This window comes from Colobus angolensis, unplaced genomic scaffold (assembly GCF_000951035.1).
Source record: "Colobus angolensis palliatus isolate OR3802 unplaced genomic scaffold, Cang.pa_1.0 Scaffold214, whole genome shotgun sequence".
Classification (NCBI taxonomy): domain Eukaryota; kingdom Metazoa; phylum Chordata; class Mammalia; order Primates; family Cercopithecidae; genus Colobus; species Colobus angolensis.
The window spans coordinates 358585-378757 of NW_012115311.1; the positions used below are offsets into that span (position 1 = coordinate 358585).

Here is a 20173-nt window from a genome sequence, read left to right on the forward strand (position 1 = left end):
TAACAACCACATGCAATGGTGAGACTTGACTGGGTCCTGGAGGAGAAAACAAAATAAAAACGGCTATAAAATAATTAGAAAAGTTTAAATATGGACTATATTATATGATATTGAATTACTAATTTCCTTAAGTATGATAGTGATATTGTGGTTATGAAGGAGAATATTCCTATTCTTATGATATGCATGTTGAGATACTTAAGAGATAAAGTAAAAAAAAAAAATGTATACAACTTCCAAATATTTCAGAAAAAAAGACATGTATGTGTGTGTACAAACAGACATACCACAGAGAAAGAGAGAGAAATACTGAGTCAGAGTGAAAACACAAATGTGGTAAAATCTTAACAGTTAGCAATATCTAGGTGAATGATATATGGGTATTTGTAGTCTATTTTTGACATTTTCTATGAGTTAAAAAAATTTTCAAAACAAAAAGTTTGAAGGAAAATATTTCTTTCAGCTGCATACTATATAGAATGAAGTTTGACAAATATGTTATTTTCTATCTTGCTACATTTCCACGGATATTTTAACAGAATTAGAGACTGGCATACAGAGGAACTCCTCATCACTTAATCTGTCTCTGTTTAATTGAAGCTGTCTTACCACTCAAAGGGTTTACTGCCATATTTAAAACATCTAAATCCCATAAAAGATAATTAAGTGTATTTATTATTGTTTGTATTTTAAGAATAAATTTATTTAAAAATTTCTTGGAATTTTTTCCAATAGGAGAAATGTTAAATTCCTCCCTATCTCTGTGCAAGTCACTAAAAATTCACTTGATTACATAGCTGCTTTTACTGCAGAGGTATACATTATGAAATTCTTCTAGACTGGCAAATGGTTGGTTGAGTGTTTAGGGAGGCAAGTTAGAGATCCTTTCCATATCATAACTTTGGTTTACAGCAGTCAGCTTTGGCACATTATTTGCATGTGAATCACGGGTCATGGAACAGTTTATATTTTCAGAGGGATGAATCAAAGCAATTTTGCAATAGCTCACAGCATGCCTGCCTGGCAGTTTCTCTTAGGACATCAGAAGCATTGTACTTGTCTCCAAATGTCCAGGAAATGACAACCCTTTTCTATGAAAAGTACCCAAGTTCTCTAATGGTCACAGGCAGTTTTACAAATGAAAATACTTTCAGGAACTGGGTGGCCCTGAGCATCATGTTCAGGGTTTGGCTCAGAGTGGTTAATAGTACTTTCTTCTCAAAGTTTTCCGCCTTCATCCCTATGGATTTATGTCTCCCCCGTGAATACAGACTAGGCTTAGCTCTATTTCCAGAGGTCACTGGGAGAAAGTGGAGAGAGATCATAGCAATGCCTTCTTTCATTTGCTTTTTAAAAATTTTCATTTGAATTTTTACCACTGTTAAACATGCATGGAACTTGAGCCAGATAGTTTTTCAAAGTATTTTATGAAAAATGCCATCCCCTGTCATAGGTTGGTTGGTTGACAGTCTCCCGTTTCCCACATCTTACTCCCCAGGGGCTACTAGTTTCAACCTTTAGGTCTTTCTTTTGGTATTAACTTCTGTGTCACTAAACAGTATGCTTTCACTGATATTTCTTGATTTATTTTTAGTGTTAGGAATAATCTGTTGATTTCTACATGGACAATTAATGTTTAGCTCTTTACCACCTCTTGCCTCATTCCACGTACACACTTCTATCCCTCATTCTTCCTAAAGAGTTATGTAATAATTTTGTTTAGAACTTTATTCAATGCTTACATTATTATGACAACCTAAGAGCTGTACCCACTTAAGCAGTTTACTATACAACAATCATTTTCCTTTCTTGCGTACATCTTGTTTTTTCCTGAAGTTAATTACTACATATGAAGAGAGACAGAAATGTAAATCAGTAATTACAATGTAATTTTAAGTGTTAGGATAAAGGTCTGTATAATACTGTATGGGAGCATTGAGGAGAAAGTGACTGTTTCTATGTATATATTGCTGTATTTTTCATCCCAAACACTTCCCTTATTGTCTAAATCTCCCCTCAGCACATTCAGGCACACTTGATATTTATCAATTCCATCTTCTATCAATTTCTTTTTTTCTTTTCTGTCTTTTTTTGAGACAGGGTCATGTTCTGACAACCAGACTTGAGTGCAGTGGCACGATCTCAGCTCACTGCAGCCTTGAACTCCTGAGTTCAAACCATCCTCCCGCCTTAGCCTCCCAAGTAGCTGGGACTACAGTTGCACATCGCCACACCTGTTTTGTTTTGTTTTTGTTTTTGTTTTTCCCATTTTTTTTTTGGAGCGGTCTCACTGTGTTGCTGAGGCATGTCTTAAACTGCTGACCTCAAGGGAGCTTCCTGCCTTGGCCTCCCAAAGTGCTGGTAATATAGGTATGAGCCACCACTCCTGGCCTTTCTGTCAGTTTCGTGTTTCTCCCATGGTGTATTCTGATGAACTCTAATCTGGGCTTGTGGCTCTTTATATTTGTAGCTCCTACATCATCTTAGATCTCTCTCCACTCCCACTTACTCAGTTTCCTGTGTTCTTTTTTCTTGTACCTTTTATTATTTAGATGTATGTTGAGCTTCCTGGGCAGAGCTTCTAATTTTATTTTATTTTCTCTATTATGTTCTGTCAGTATCTTGGTCCGTCCTTAACTTTTCAGAGGTGAGATGTCCTAACAATGATGATTCTTTGTTGTCTGAATATTTCTAACAGTTGAAAGCCGAATCCCTTTCCTTATCAGTAGTTTTTCTTTTACCTGAGAAACACACCATTTTCTTAATTTTGTTGTTAAACACAGTCATGTTACAGAATCTGCTTCTTTCTGATAGTATGGATTGTTGGTAAATTTTTTTACCTTTGCTTAGCCTTAATTTAATTTTGTGACTTATTTTTGTCTTCCAGAGAATAAATATGTTCTTTTTTAGGGTTATAATAGGTTAGATTCTTCTCTTAAGCTACTTGGCAGTACTTCTTTCAGGACTGTGTTTATTGAGTAGAAAACTGACAGCTTGACTAAAAGACACAGCACAGTGCAAAAGCAGCAAATTTGTACTCAGTGAGGAAATTACTTTATTTCATGAGTTGTTCTTATAAGTAATATGACCCATTATCTAGCATATGTTGATCCCATATGCTGGTCATAGCTAATATATCACTTTTGGCAGTAGCATTTAAATTCCACATTAGAAACTTATGACCCACATTGTCTGTCCTTTCATTTCTGTACTTAATCACAGAACTGAATTTTAGCAAAGGGATTATTTCTAATAGTCTTTAAAGAAACTCAGCTTTTATTTTATTTACTTATATTAACGCTTTTTTGTGGAAGATTTTGAGAGAGAGAAAGAGGTCAAAGGTAGAATGACAGGGAAGGTTTTTGTTTTCCTTTTTAAGAGGAAGCGTTGTAGAGGCTGGGGATGGTCAATGCTCAGAGGTGGTGTATCAGTTGCAGCTGCCTAACAGAAAGAACAGCTTCTACAGTCTTGTACAAATAAATAAATCTACCTCCAGGGGATCAGTACTCTTCAGACAACTTCTACTAATTTGTAGAATAATGCTTCCTGAGAGTTGGTTTTAAAGCTCTTGTTCCAACTGTAGCGACTGGATGATGTTTTTGAACATGAATGTTATAATGGTAATCCATGGAGTCATTCACTCTCTAGGTTCCCAGAATGGTACCCAGATGATCTTATCTATAGACTGATGATTGGAGATAACGGATTTGGCAAGTGTAACTATTTGTTATTGAGTATTAGCATTGCTTCATTCTTTCCTTCAGATTAAATGTTTATTGAGGATCAGCTCTAAGATGACACACTTGCTGCCATCTGTGGTATACCACACATGAAGACAGATACATAAATAAACACAATGCAGTTTTTTAGTGTTAGACTGCAGGTCTGTATAAAACGCTGTGGGAACACAGAAGACAAATTGACTAGTAGCTGTGCCTTGAGAGGTTGGAAAAGGTTTCAAATACTGTTTAAACTGGTAGCTCCCAGGGTTTTCTCCTTGACCTTTTCTTTTCCTTGGGCAATGTCAATCACTCTTATATCCTTATGTGTCATTGATATACTAAGCATTCTTTTTTTTTCTTCTCTCTCTCTTCACTCCCCTCCCCTCCCCCTCTCCTCCCCTCCCCTTCTCTCCTCTCCCCTTCCCCTCTTTTGTTTTGTTTTGTTTTCTTTTCTTTTTTCTTTTCGATAGGGTCTCACTCTTTCACCCAGGCTGAGGTGCAGTGGTGCTATCATAGTTGACTGCAACCTCAAACTCCTGGGTTCAAGCTTTCCTTGTGAATAGCTGGAACTGCAGGTGCATACCACCACACCAGACTAATTAAAAATTTATTTTTGTAGAGATGGGGGTCTCTCTATGTTGCCCAGGCTGTTCTTGAACTCCTAGCCCGAAGCAGTCCTCCCTCCTCACCCTCCCAAAGTGCTGGGATTACAGGCATGAGACATTGCACCCAGCCAATAGACTGAGCATTCTTTAAAAGCACTTTCCAATTTAGTTTTCTCTCCTAAGTGCCATCTGACTACTAGATATCTCTCCTTAATGTGTCTTAGAGACACTTTGAACTCATTTCTACAAACCTGCTATTCCTCTTAAGTACCTTAACTTAGTGAATGAAACCCCTTCCTCTCCACACACATAGGATATAAGTTTAAAGTGTCTGATCTGTAAATTTGATCACATCACTGTTTAAGTCCTTCAGTGGTTTCTGTCGCCTACAGTGTTTAGGGCCAGTATCTATACATGCTTGCCTTATCAGCCTTGTCTTTCACCTCTCAGGACCAGCACAGCAAACTTCTGCTATTCCTGTAAGAGTGATGTCCTCTGTGAAACCTTCTCTGACATTCCTCCAGCCCTTTCCAGGGCCAAGACAGATTTAAGAGCTTCTTTGCTTCTAGACCCAGCTGGTAAATTTAGATACCTCTTCTACTTTCAGAGAGGAAGCTCAGGTAAAGGTAACTCTATTAATCCAGTTTTAGTTGACCTTCTGAGCTAGCAATGTTTCCTTATGTGAACCTAGTAATTAGGAATACTTTGATGCCTTTTAATGACAAAGTCTATTAACTGAGGGTCTCAAAATTAACAGCTTCTAGCAGTGGGTTACTAACCCTTTCAGCTTTATAGTGTGAAACCCAGTTTCTAAACAATTATATTTGACTCCTTTGCCAACCTTCATTGTGTAGTAATTCTCACCAAGACTATACATCTTGGTCATCTCTGGAGTGCTCTACAGGCTTTTATATTCTCTGCAGGTAATCACATGCCTAACATGCCCTTAGAAGGGTTAGAGTCTTCTTTCTTCGTATTACAAGACACCAGGAATGCTGCGGACGTGGTGGTTAGATATAGTGTGATGGCCACAGACACCAGATACTATGCCTGTATTTCTCTCAGGAAATAGAGACCAAAATAGAACTCCTTCCTTTGATGAGAAAAACTTCTTTAGGGAAAGGGGGAGTATAAATACTATAGGATGCTAAATATGTCTTTTCCTGCTGTTGGCCAGACCATAAATGAGGGGGTTGAGAGTTTCTGTTATTAACAGTTCATATTGCCAAGAAAGGGCTTCTGGTTATCTGGGGGAAACAATAAAGATTAGTGGCCTAGTCTTAGATGTACTTATATATGCTCCAGTGTTTTTGCATTTTTCTTAAATATTTCCTTTATATTTGTTGCTATTGAACACTGAAAACAGTTTATAATCTCTCAGTCTTAGTGGTGAACATAACTGGACATTTGAGCACAATCCTTGATCGGTTATATTCTCTCAACCCTTTTACTATTACTCATATTTGAAGACTGAATTCAAGCACTATCTCCTAGCTTCCTAGAAATCTTATTATTTCTTTGCAAGCAAATCAGACCATATAAATTAAAAAAATAATAATTCTAGATAGATGCAGGATTTTATGCCCAAGTCTTTGTGTTTGATTTTCAAAACAAAAAGCTTTAAGGAAATTCTGATTTTGAAAATAATTTTTTCTGAACATTTTTGTGGTCAAGGAACCATTTGAAACCCTTTGCCTGTAAATGATATAATCATTTGTTATTTTATGTTTTGAGTTTGCCCTGATTGAGAGAATGTACTTCTTACATATTTATTCAGGACCAAGTTTGACTAGCTTTTGGCTGGGACACCGTAAGTTCAGTTCTTATTACTTATCTTTGTTTGTCCTTCCCACCAAAGATCTTCAAAAAGTTAATAGCACTGATGGTCATTAACAATAGCAATATACATTTATTTATTTAGCATCTGCTCTCTTCCCCAAATATTACACTATACCCTCGGTGGTATAAAGATGCATAAGGAATGTATTCATGCAATTTGCTACACTGCACAGGAAAAAGGGGAAATAAGGTCTGTGTACAGAACTGTATAACTCTTAAGTTCTAAATTGAAACAGTAGTATGGAAAACTAATGATGAAATCTGTTCTAGCTCATGATTGAGATCTTTACAGAAACCTTCTGGATTATTCTTTCAGGTTCCCCAATATACAAATTCAATGAAAATGTACCATAGGATTCACTTTAAAAACTGGAGATTTTTGAAGTCTTTTTTTATTTTATTAAAAGCTCCACTGAAGTATGATTGACATACAATAAACTATGCATATTTAAAGTGCACCATTTGATAATTTTTAATATTTATAAATACCCATGAAACCATCACCAATATCAAGATAATGAATGTATCTATAATCCTCAAAGTGTCCTCAGACCCCTTTGTTATCCCTGACTCCTGCCCCTTTTACCCTCCTATCTCATCCCCAGGGTTCTGCTTCTGGTCATTATGTAGAGCTCACATTTTCTAGAGTTTTATATAAATGGAGTCACACAGTGTGTGCTCTTTTTTGTCTGGCTTCTTTCATATAGCTGAAGTGTTTTGAGATCATCCATGTTGTTTGTACATTGATAGTTTGTTCCTTTTTACTGCTGAGAAGCATCAGAAAGTACTTTACAAAAACTCATACTTATGCCCACAGACAAACATATTGACCTCAATATTTTTATTTTAAAAATCGTTTTAAATGATTTGTTTGCTCTCTAAATCTGTAATCTTTAGGAAATAATATCTTTTTATCTGAAATTAAGCCATATCTGTAGTTTCGTTTTTTTGTTGTTGTTGCTAAAATTTTAGTAAAATGAAACCTAACCTTAATTTTAAATTGTATTGGCACTTATCTCATAATTTTTTCATTATCTATCACTTCTTCGGTCTTTGTATTATCCACCAGTTTATCACATCCCGTTAAGTATACAGCAGATCCTCTGCTCTCTAACTTTCAGGCTTGCGGAACCTAGCTAGCATCATCAGGAAATGACTTCCCGTGTAACCTATTTGTACGTAAGGAAGCCTTTAGGGAGAACGTAGCAAACAAAAAGGCCCTTCTCATCCTGTTATTCAGTAGTTTGGTGACTGTTTTTATAATCATTATACACACTTCTCTGCCTAACCTATCAGCTCTCTTAGAAACTGTCTTCTTCAAATTTGGCCAGCTTACTCAAGTACCCTGCTGGAATCAATACTAAAAAGCAAGCTATTGACAATATATATGCCAGCAAATGACCATCACCTTTAAATGTAAACCATTTAGCATGCTCTCATTTTAGTTGCTCTTTTAGTCCTAATTTTATAGCTCCACTGTGGTACCTGGCTTCCTGATCTGCTGGTTTAAAGATACAAATTAGACTTCCCCTTTTGGCTTGCCTGTTGTATTTTGACTTTGTTTATTCCCTGATTTGGTATCCTTCACTATCTTAAGTGAGAAACTACATCTGCAGCTTTAATTTTGGGTAGCCAAACCACGCTCTTTCTCTCCTACCTTTTTTTGGTCCTAACTAGGAGAGAGGAGGATCAAGGATACATCCAGCATCTGTTGCTGGGCTTTATGGCAGTTTTCTGGATTACAGCAAACCACTTAGCAGAAGTGAAAAATGGAAAAACCTCCCTCTCTGGCTTTCCCTCACAGGATTTTCTGTGTCCAGTTTCTGTCACGTGGCTGTCTAATTACTAGCAATCTTGAGCGATTGTGCTATCCTCTGGACTTTCAGGCACTGTCCATGTTGTTATCCTTCCCCCTTTTTCCAGAGCAACACTTTTGCACAGATCACTCCCCCAGACCCTGCTAAAACATCTGCAAATAAACCTTTTTCTTTCTACCTAGAGAATTGAAATGATATCTGGTAACTTTTGTGAATTCATTTCATCTAGGTCTTTCATGTGACCAATTTCTAAAAATTGGTTTTCCCTTGTTTTCAAATGATGATATGGCATCTAAAATTACAAATCACGCCGTCAGGGACTTGGTAGACCTGCCTGTTGTATTGTTGGTACTTGGTCTTAACTCTTCAGAGTACTCATCTGATTCTTTCCAATTGTGTCCTACCTCCTGGTATTCTAGTTGCTTAGTCACTTAACTTTTGGGCTCTAATATAATGTTATAGTTAATGGTGAAATGCTAGTTATGTACCTATATTTTTGTTTCTCTGAAGCTCTTGGCAAGTGTTTATATTTTATCTCTCCTTTCTCTTAGCAAGAACTGTATTACCCTCAAGAAACATATTTCTGCTGGGTTTTTGAGTAGAATTGATAAAAATGGACAATATTACGCACATGATTAAGATTCTGATACGGGGTTTCTAGTTTTTCCAAAAGTAACTCAAGTCATTTCACAAACCAAAGGAAGTCTTATCTTACTCCTCTGTGTGTCCTAGAAAATTTACATGCTTCCTCAGTTTCCCTGCCAGAGAATTTTAAAAGAGATCACTTTAAAATCGTAACTTTCCTATAAAAATCACAAAAGAGTGCATTCTATAAAGGTTTTATGTTCTCTGCCTTTTTAAGGCTTAAGTGTTCTTATTCCCAATCTAAATTTTAAATTCAATCTAACCCTTTATGTTTCTTACATTTTCTGTACTATAAAGTCTCCTTGTCCTGAATTGTGCTTCTTGGTCTTTCTGATGGACATAGAGTGGGTTCCTTGTGAGACAGGAGATTCTGAAGGGCTTTTAAAGGAATAAAGATGGTCTATATAATGAATGTGAACTGGGTGGGATTTTATTTCAAGACACTATGGAGAAAATATGTTGTAGGCATAACAGTATATCAAAAGCAGTGGTTTGTGCCAGGGCTGGAGTTTCATGAGTGATTATTGTACAACATTTACTAGCAGTAGGTGATTTTTGTTTGTTTTGATCTTAGGTTCTTAGAATGTCCTGACTTTTTTTTTTTCCAAAGCTAACTCTTTGGATAATAACATTGACATTATTAAAAGCGTGGTAGCCCTAACATTGCCTGGACTTTAGTTACCATGATCTAATTTCTTACATGAAAGATATGTTATTTTTTTTTTTTTTCCTATTTTAGATCCATTTTTCCTATCCATCCCTCCTTCAGAATCATTGCCTTGGCAGAACCCCCTGTTATCGGAAGCACAACACACCAGTGGCTGGGACCAGAATTCTTAACCATGTTCTTTTTCCATCACATGAAACCACTTGTGAAAAGTGAAGAAATTCAAGTGATTAAGGAAAAGGTAAGAAGAAAGCCAATCTCAGTCTATTTTCTACAGCTGATCTCTTTTTAAGGCACTCTGATACAGGCCGAAGTAGAGTTAGACATTTTTAGCTTTTTCTTCCCATCTACTCCCAAATTTCCTCATATAGTGGTGAAGGTCAGTGGTTCTTAAACTTCCACATTTTTCAGCATCATCTGGAGGACTTGGTAGAACACAGGTTTCTGGGCTCTATCTCCATAGTTTTTGAGCCAGTAGATCTGGGATGGTATGTTAAACTTTTTATTTCTAACAAGTTCTCAGGTGATACTGATGCTGCTGGTCTGGGAACCACACTCTAAGAACCACAGATGTGGCCTGTCTCGCCTCTTTCCTCAGGTGGAGGCCAGTTCAGAATCCCTTTTATTTTTCTATTTAGTCAAAGGTGACTATTTTAAGTCCCTATTATAAAGGGAGGCCAGACACATAAGTAGTAAGTAGTCCTGGTCTCCCAAGACTGTAATGTATCCTGTACTTGCCTGATTAGAACTTTGATGACTTCTTGTGTGTGTAATCCATTATTTCAATGTGTGCCTTAATCAAGCATTGTGGTTAGCACTTTTAGAGTTTTAGAACTGCACTCTTCAATGCAGTAGCGCTAGACATGTTAAATTATTATTATTATTATTACTATTTGTTTGAGACTAAGTCTTGCTCTGTTGCCCAGGCTGGAGTGGTGTGATCTCGGCTCACTGCAACCTCTGCCTCCTGGGTTCAAGGCTCCCACCTCAGCCTCTCAAGTAGCTGCGACTATAGGTACACACCACCACACCTGGCTAATTTTTCTATTTTTAGTAGAGACAGGGTTTCACCATGTTGGCCTGGCTGGTCTTGAACTCCCGGCCTCAATTGATCTGCCCACCTCGGCCTCCCAAAGTGCTAGAGTTATAGGCGTGAGCCACCACGCCTGACCATGTTAAATTAATTTTTAAAAAATTTGGCCAGGTGTGGTGGCCTCCCAAAGTGTAATCCCAGTACTTTGGGAGGCCAAAGCAGGAGGATCACCTGAGCTCAGGAGTTCGAGACCAGCCTGGCCAACATGGTGAAACCTTGTCTCTGCTAAAATACAAAAAATTAGCCAGGCATGGTGGTGTGCACCTGTAATCCCAGCTACTCAGGAGGGTGACACAGGAGAACTGCTTGAACCTGAGAGGTGGAGGTTGCAGTGAGCTGAAATCACACCACTGCACTCCAGCCTGAGTGACAGAATGAGACCCTGTCTCAAAAAAAAAAAAAAATTCTGTTTCTCAGTCACTTTTCAGGTACTCAGTATCCACATGGGAGCTTTTGGCTACCATATTAAACAGCGTAAATACAATGCTCATCATCATAGAAGGTTCTATTGGACAGTACTTTTCTAGATCACTAATTATTAACTTTCTATTTAAATACATTTATTCCCTTTGAAACATCTGAATGATCTTATTATTTGTAGGTCTTGTAAGCATGGTTGTAAATAAAGGCATAGGTTTTAGAGTTTAACTACTTGGCTCTCAATGTGAAATCCACTACTTATTAGCTTCCAGATCTTGAGTAAATTACTTAGTCATAGCTTCCTCATCTAAAAATGGGGATAATACTATTTATTACATCATAGGATTGATTTAAAGAATAAATGAAAGAAAGTATATGTGGACTAGGACTTAGCATTTAAAAAAATTCTAATTACTTATATGACCAATGAAACCGTAAGCAGTATTCTTCTGAAATTGTCACACTGTCCTAGTCATTGTTTTAATATCTTTTTTTGATCTTTTAAAATTAAAACCTTAAATTTGTTATTCCTTAAACAAAATTGCTTATAGCTTAATGAAGTACTTAATTGAAGTTTATTATAGTTAAAAGCAATTGATATGTATTATTTGGGCAGTTGCTCTTCCAAGTTCATTGATATGTTGATCATAGCCCTCAAGTATGTGTTTTACATGTTTTTGAAAAAATGGACACCTTGAGTATCCATTCTTTAAGTAAATGTACCTTATATCACTTAGAGATGAATGCAAGATTGCTGCTAAATAAAGGAACTTGGTTTCAGTAAGAAAACACCTAATTAGTACTTAAAATACCGTGCTGAAGTTAACAAAATAGGAAATGATGATACATGAAAAGTTCTTTATGGGTACACTATGGGCCAGTTTTAAATTGTGTTAAAGGCTCCCTTCAGTTTTATCTTGGTGCTAGAATTGTATATGGAGAAGAGTGTCTTGGTTTAAATTACCTGATTCTTAAACAGAAAGCAGGGGTTTCAGTGTTTCCTAAGAGGTTGAATAAGCAACTTTATAAGTTAAATATGTAACCAACAATGAATGACTTTTCTAAACATGGAATTCTAATAGTATTTGCTAAGTAGTCATAATTTCTGATTGATTGATCACATATCCCAATTTATTTCTTCTGTTTGTCCTCAACTCTCTCAAAAAATAGGTCCCAAATGTACCTCCGGAAACTCTGGATAAATTATTATCATTTACACACAAACTCAGAGAAACACAAGATCCAACGGTAAGTCTAGGCTTTTTCCACAGGATTTCTGTTGTTGACATGCTGCTGGTTTTCTTAGAATTCAGTGCTTAAAATCTGTTTTTTAAGCTGATATTTTATTTTTCAGAATCCCTTATGCTATGCCTTTGTTTTATGCATGTGGTTTACTCCAGTTTCCGTGATTTTAACATTTCTTCCAGCTGCTCCTCGCTGATGTTGTAGAAAGAAACTTGTAGCTACAGAGTACTTCATGTTCATGGGAGTTCTTCTCTGTCACCTCTGTCTCCTACGCTGAGCAGTGTTATCTATTCTAATAGCTTCAAGTACCTACCACAAGTTAATGCCTACATCTTTATCTTCAGCTTCTAATTTCTCATTTCTGATTGACTTGTATCTCCATTCCCAGATGGCATGTTAGAAACATAAAGGGCTGTCACTGTTGAACTCTGTGAGTCTCAGTGTTCTCATCTGTAAAATGGGAACAGTACCATCTACCTCATAAAATGGTCTCAATGATTAAACATAAAAACGTGTGTAAAGAATCTACTTCTTAGTAACTGCTTACTAAACGTTAATTTCTTTCACTTTTCCTCTGGATACACTGAGGTCATTGTAAATTCACATATCTTATACAACTAAACTGTCTTTCCACTTTAAATCTATTCCTATTCTTGATTTAATTTCCTGACTTTGTTAATAATCTAACTGCCAAATTAACTAAATTAGAAACCTTGACATCATTGTTGATTCCTTGCTTTCCTGCTGTCTTCACTTAATCTGAAAACAGATCTCACCAGTTTAGCATCTTGATGTCTCATCTGTTCTCTTATCTATTGTCAGTAACTGTCCTAGTAGTGGATTTCATAATCTTTCTCCTGGAATATTATCTCCTCTTGACTGCCTTCTTTATCAATAATTCATTCATCATATGACTCTCTAGTAATTTCCTTTTGTTGTAACAAGTTACCATAAATTGATGGCTTAAGATAATAGATATTTTCTCTTTGTCTGGACAACAAAAGTCTGAAATCAGTTTGACTGAGCCGGAATCAAAGTGTCAGCAGGACTGCACTCCATCGGAGGCTCCAGGGGAGAATCTGTTCCTTGCCTCTTCTGGGTTTTGGTGGCTGCCAGCATTCCTTGACTATTGGACTCACCATATCAATCCTGCCTTCATCTTGACATTACCTTCTCCCCTGTGTTTGTGTCAAATTTCCCTCTTTCTCCCTCCTTCAAGGGTATATAAGACTGCATTTAGGGTCCACATACATAGTGCAACATAGTCTCCACATCTCAAAATCCTTATCTTAATTTTATTTGCAAAGTCAATTTTGCCATAGAAAGTAACATTGACAGTTTCCAGAGATCAGGATGTGGATTTTTGGGGGGATAAGGGTGGTCACTTTCTGATTGTCACAGGTCCCCTGTTAATTCTCCCTCTGGGGCCTCATTCCAAATACTTTCTCCTTTACCCATTGTTTTTAGCTACACTGGTGTCTTTGTTGTTCCTTGAACTTACTAGTGCCTGCCCCAAGGCCTTTGCCACTTGGTGTTTCCTCTGCCTAGATTATTCTTCCCTGGATAGCTGCATGTTTATTCACTTTCCTTTTTGGAATTTGCTCAGGTGCTCACCTTTTCTGTGAGGCCTTCCTGAAGCACACTAGAATCAAATTTCTATTCCATTTTATTTCTATCCCTCTTTCTGCTTTAAGGTTCTTTATAGGGCTTCTTACTCTTTGACATAATGTATGTTTTACTCACTAATTTTTTGTTGTCTATCTTCCTTCACTCAAATTTCAGTTCCAGGATTGCAGGGGGTTTTTCTTTGTTCCCTGTAGTCTCCCCAGCATCTGGATGCACAGTAACTATTCCTGATTTGCACAGTGTTTCTGCTGCGCAAAGTTCCAGAGGCTGGCAGTACTACAGAGAACACAGTTAGAGATTAGTAATGTATTCCACAAGTATCTGTTAAATAAATGGATGGATGAATCTTCCGTATTGTCCCTGGAATGATCTTTCCCAAGTCCATTTCCTAACTTCTTCCCCTTGTTTAAAACCATTAAGGGATTGACTCTCTTTGCCTGTAGACTGAAGACAGCCTGCTAAACATGCCTGCTGAGTTCTCTCTAATCCTAAGCTGCTCATCAAGCCTTAGTTTCAACAAACTCTCTTGAAGCTTCCTCAGCTCTTCCCACACTTAGCTTCTTGCTATTTTCTAATCCCATCTATACCTCAAATGTCTCTGCCTTAGATAATGCCTAGAATGTGCTTTCCCTCCATCCAGTTGTCCCTTCGTTTCTCTCTTAAGTCTCTCTTAGCCCTCTTAGGCAGCAGTAACCAGTATCTCCAATCGGCTTTCATGACACTTGACATATATTTCTGATGTTGACCTATCGCAGTTGTATTATAATTTACTTTTATTTCCCCAGTTGTTATTTGAACTCTTTGAGACTGTCTTATTTGTTCTTTTATTCCGATTTCCCATCCTGCTGCCTGACACATAATAGACACTTAAATTTTTGGTGAATTAATGAATAAATTGTTTAATTAAAATTTTATTAACAGATTGTCCCTAGAGTTTTCTCTCCTTTAGAACATGCTACATTTTCATTCTTTTATAAAAATGAAGAATAGAAAAATAATGTTTAATAATTTCTGATGAGAACCTTTATGTTTTTAAGCTGAAGTATTTCTAATCATGCTAATATGAACAAACCCTTTGAGGTGTATTCTTAAACTGTATAACCATGGTAACTAGGGGAATGTGCTTCATATCTTCACCCCCCCACTTTTTTTTTGCAAGATAAAACTGCAGTTAGAAATTTGATATTATAACTGTTAAATACATTAGGAATTTTTAAAGTATACTCTCAATTTTTAATTGATAATAATGTGAGAGCAGAGATTACCAAAGCCTTTATTCAACACTTAAATGGCTCAACATAAAGCTTATCTCTCATTTTCTCAACCCTGGTTATTATTGCAAAGCATTTTGGTGCTTTCAACTAGAAGAACTAGAGAATTGGTGTTCAAATATATGCACATTCCTTATTAATCACTGGAATGAAATGTGAAACCTGAATTCAGTGTCATGCTTAGAATGAGATTAGAATGTTATACCCTAAAAAATTACCCTATGGTTTAACAGGACTCTTATAAGAATCCTCTGGTTGGAGTTACTTGTCAAATATTTTTTATGATTAATATAGGAATTTTTCATGGTCCTAGATATTAAAAATGGGAATTTCTGAGTTATATTTGACTTTTAATATCAATCGTATTGCCTGAATTTTATCCTCAATACATCTTTCTTTCTCATAGCAAGTCAGTTGCCAAGTTTGTTGTATCCTACCTCTCCATTCTTGTTGCCATAACCTTACTGTCAGACTTTTTCCTTTTATAGGCTGATTATTGAAGTAGCTTTCTGTTTCCTGTCTCAATTCTGTCTGTCCTTCAACTACTTTCTATACTGCTGCTAATTTAAATTAGGAAGTAGGCTAGTAATAACCTGATTCTAAAATCACGTTTTGACTTTACACATAGCAGAATCCTAGTGCCTTTAAGAATAAAGCCAAACCCCTCAGAGTGTCATTCATAGGTCTTTGTTGTTTGAGAGCAAGCCTTCCAGCAGGACCTTCTAGTAAAGCTGGCCTGGTTCCTCATGTTCTACTTGTGGTTCCATTCCTTTTGCTTTCATGCCTTTGATCAGAGGATTTCTTGTGCCTATTTGAATATTTTAACTGCCTATAACAGCTGTCTACTGTTCCACTTATTTTAGCATTGAAGTATATACTATTTTGAATTGTAATTTATGATGTATTATATTTGAATATTATCTCGATGTCTGGAATGCAAATTAATTGAAAACAAGAATGGACCTAATGTTTGCTTGTAAATGAGTTCTTTGAAACTTAGAATGTGTTTTTTAATAGAACAAAGGATATGTGGTGGTCATTCTTCCAACCTAATTCCCAAAGGAAATATAATACTAATGTTGTAGCTGAAGTAGAATACTAACAGCAGACCAGTATCTCATGGAGATGTGAAATACACAAGGAAGGATAAATTAATTTTTTTCTTCTTTGGGACATACAGAGATGACCTTAGGTGGAACATTAAAACAAGCAGATGTGCAGTGTGTCTTTGACATTCTCCCCTCATCCATTCTGAACCCTTTGTGAATTTCATAGAGTCCCCTTCTCCAGGCCCTTGAGTGCTCAAGGCCACTTTACTGCCCTTAACACCCTCTGTGACATTTCATACTGACCTGCCTTGCCCTCCCAAAGGTCCAGTTGTTTCAAAAGTGCTTCTGTCCTCTGGTTTTTAGTGAAAATCACTGTCTTCTAATACTGCTGATCTAAGTTAGGAATTAGGCCAGTAATAATCTTATTTACTAAACATATGCTAATATGTAGGTCCCATCACCTTTCTCTGCTGGTTTTTTTGTTTTCATTTTGAAGAGGCTGACTTTTTAAATAACAGTTGTTGCCATTTGTTGAGCACCCATATGTGTGTGACATGTGCTAAGAACTTTAGAATCATTTTCTAATTTAACCTTCATAACAACCTTAAAGGTGAGGGCATTACTATTGCCATTTTAAAGGTGAGGGAACTGAGGCTTGGAAAGGTTAAGTAATTTGCCAAGGTCACACAGCTAATAAATAGGATACCGACTTACCTGATTCCAGAGCCTATAAACTTTACCATTATATTATGCTGCCTGCCAAAAGGATTTCAACAAATATTTATTGCGTACTTACCATGTCCTGAGTTCTATACTAGCAACTCTATTCATGGAATTTTGGAAAATGTAAGATAACAAAGTGAAATTATTCTGACAGCATAGGGGAAGGATTCAAAACAGCAAGCTGCAACACAAGTGACAAATTGGTTGACACCTCTGTGGTCAACAGCCTAAATAGCTTAGAACTCTTTTTGGCTATTTTTAGACACCACAGATTTGCTTAAAGCTTTAAGCATTTTCGTGGTATCTTAACACCTTGGCTTTGTGTATGCAGAAAAAGTGAATAGTCAATCGTACAGCTTAAGTCCAGTGTGACCTTTGTTATGTAACATCCTTCCCCCATTGCCCCTCCGGCCTCCAACTTAGCACAATTAAAATACATTAATTAAATTTCATTGATAAATACTTTAAACAGATTTTTAAAAAACTGTCTTCAAAGATGTTTTAAGTGTAAATTGGTTTCTGTTTATTTTTATTTGTAATTAATTAACAGCACATGCTTTAACTTTGGCCTTACCCCTTCAGGAATAATGAATTCTGCTGTAATATCCATCTAAAGGGACTTTAGCAAGTTGAAACAAGACTCTTAACACAATACATTTGTCTTTTGATAGGCACAATCATTAGCGGCCTCACTTTCTACCAGACAACTGTTGCGAATTTCTCGTCGGCTGTCACAGTATCCTAATGAAAATCTTCACAGTGCTGTTACTAAAGCCTGCCTTTCTAGGTAAGTATATTCTTCTTTCTCACTGCATGTTAAGTTTCTGGATCTTCACTAAAACCGTAACATAAGTTTAACTGATGGTGTATATTCCCAATTCTTCGAAATATATTGGTCTAAATATAGAGCTATTTCATCCTTGCCATCACTGATTAGAACTTATTTAGTACAACATACTATCTTTTAAAATTAATTTTTGGTGCCAGCATCACCAGAAGCAGATGCTGGTACTATGCTTCCTGTACAGCCTGCAGAACCATGAGCTAAAATAAAACCTCTTTTATTTATTAAAAGAAAAAATACAATAAAATTAATTTTTATCCTTAATTTGTATGGGTATACAGTCAGTGTGTATATTTATGGGGTACATGAGATACTTTGATACAGGCATACAATATGTAATAATCACAAGGTGAATGTCATGTCCATCATCCCAAGCATTTATCATTTCTTTGCATTATGAACGTTCCAATTATACTTTTAATTACTTAAAAATGAACAATAAATTATTGTTGACTATAGTCACCTTGTTGTGCTATCAAATACTGGATCTTCATTCTATCTAACTATGTTTTTGTACCCATTAACCATTCCCTTCCCCACTTCCCACTACCCTTCCCAGCCTCTGGTAACCATCCTTCTACTCTCTCTTTATGAATTTTATTGTTTTAATTTTTAGCTTTTAGAAATTAGTGAAAACATGGGAAGTTTGTCTTTCTATGCATGGCTTATTTCACTTTAAATAATGTGCTGTAGTTCCATCCATGTTGTTGCAAATGACAGAACTTCATTCATTCTTTTTTACGGCTAAACAGTACTCTCTTCTGTGTGTACAACATCATCTCTATCCATTTGTCTATTGATGAACACTTAGGTTGCCTCCAAATCTTAGCTATTGTGAATAGTGCTGCAATAAACATGGTAGTGCAGAGCTCTCTTCAATATATGGATTTTCTTTCTTCTGGGCATATACCTAGCATATACCTAGGATTGGTGTGTCATGTGGTTGTTCTAGTTATTTTTTTTTTTGAGGAACTCCATACAGTTCTCTATAGTGGTTATACCAATTTACATTTCCACCCACAGTGTACAAGGGTTCCCTTTTCTCCACTTACTTGTTGGTATTATTGCCTATCTTTTGGATAAAAGCCATTTTAACTGGGGTGAGGTGATACCTTGTTATAGTTTTGATTTGCATTTCTCTAATCATCAGTGATGTTGAATACCTTTTTGTATACCTGTGTGCCATTTGTATCTCTTCTTTTGAGAAATGTCTATTCAGATCTTTCATGCATTTTATAATCAGGTTATTAGACTTTTTCCTACTGAGTTGTTTGAATTAATATATTTTATCAATTCCTTGTCAGATGGATGATTTGCAAATATTTTTTCCCATTCTGTGAGTTGTCTCTTCACTTCATTGACAGTTTCCTTTGCTGCAGAAGAAGCTTTTTAACTCTATGTGATCCTATTTGTCCCATTTTTGCTTTGGTTGCCTGTGCTTCTGGGGAATTACTTAAGAAATATTTGTCCTGACCAACGTCTTAGAGAGTTTTTCCAAAGCTTTTTCTTTAGTAGTTTCATAGTTTGAGGTCTTAGATTTAATTCTTAATCCATTTTGATTTGATTTTTGTATATGGCAAGAGATAGGGGCCTACTTTCATTCTCCTGCATATGGATATCCAGTTTTCCCAGCACCGTTTATTGAAGAGATTGTCCTTTCCCCAGTGTATGGTCTTGACACGTTTGTCAAAAATGAATTCACTGTAAATGTATGAATTTGTTTCTGGGTTCTCTATTCTGTTCCATTGGTCTATGTATCTGTTATGCTAGTACCATGCTGTTTTGGTTACATAGCTCTGTAGTATAATTTGAAGTCAGATAATGTGATTACTTCAGTTTTGTTCTTTTTGCTCAGGATGGCTTTGGCTATTCTGGGTCTTTGTAGTTTCATATAAATTTTAGGATTATTTTTCTATTTCTGTAAAGAATGTCATTGATATTTTGACAGGGATTACATTTAATCTGTAGATTGTTTGCAGTAGTATGGACATTTTAACAGCATTGATTGTTCCAATCCGTAAACATGGAATATCTTTCCATTTTTTGGTGTCCTCTTCAATTTCCTGCATCAGTGTTTTATAGTTTTCATTGTAGAGATCTTTTCCTTCTTTGGTTAAGATTATTCCTATATATATTATTTTATTTGTAACTTGTAAATTGGATTACTTTTTATAATTTCTTTTTCAGATTGTTCACTGTTGACATACAGAAATGCTACTGATTTTTGTATGTTGATTTTGTGTCCTGGAACTTTACTGAATTTATTGATCAGTTCTAATAGGTTTCCGTTGAAGTCTTTAGGTTTTTTTTTTCAAGTGTAAGCTCATATCATCTGCAAACAAGGATAATGTAATTTCTTCCTTTCCAATTTGAATACTGTTCATTTCTCTCTCTTACCCGATTGCTCTAGGGAGGCTTTCCACTACTGTGTTGGATAACAGAGGTGAAAGTGTGTATCCTTGCCTTGCTTCAGATCTTAGAGGAAAGGCTTTCAGTTTTCCCATTCAGTATTAATATGGGTTGGATCTGTGTCCCTGCCCAAATCTCGTGTCTAATTCTAATCCCCAGTGTTGGAGGTGGGAACTGGTGGGAGACGACTGGATCGTG

At 36.3% G+C, this 20173-nt stretch overlaps 1 protein-coding gene across 1 annotated transcript in view; it reads left to right on the forward strand.

Annotated features, from left to right (window-relative positions):
* Window positions 1-20173, forward strand: part of VWA8 (von Willebrand factor A domain containing 8) — a 402889-nt gene that overhangs the window by 134984 nt on the left and 247732 nt on the right. The window contains exons 15-17 of the mRNA XM_011943037.1: window positions 9368-9536; window positions 11979-12056; window positions 17394-17509. Of these exons, the coding sequence (XP_011798427.1) occupies window positions 9368-9536; window positions 11979-12056; window positions 17394-17509 (363 nt within the window). The remainder of the gene's footprint in view (window positions 1-9367; window positions 9537-11978; window positions 12057-17393; window positions 17510-20173) is intronic.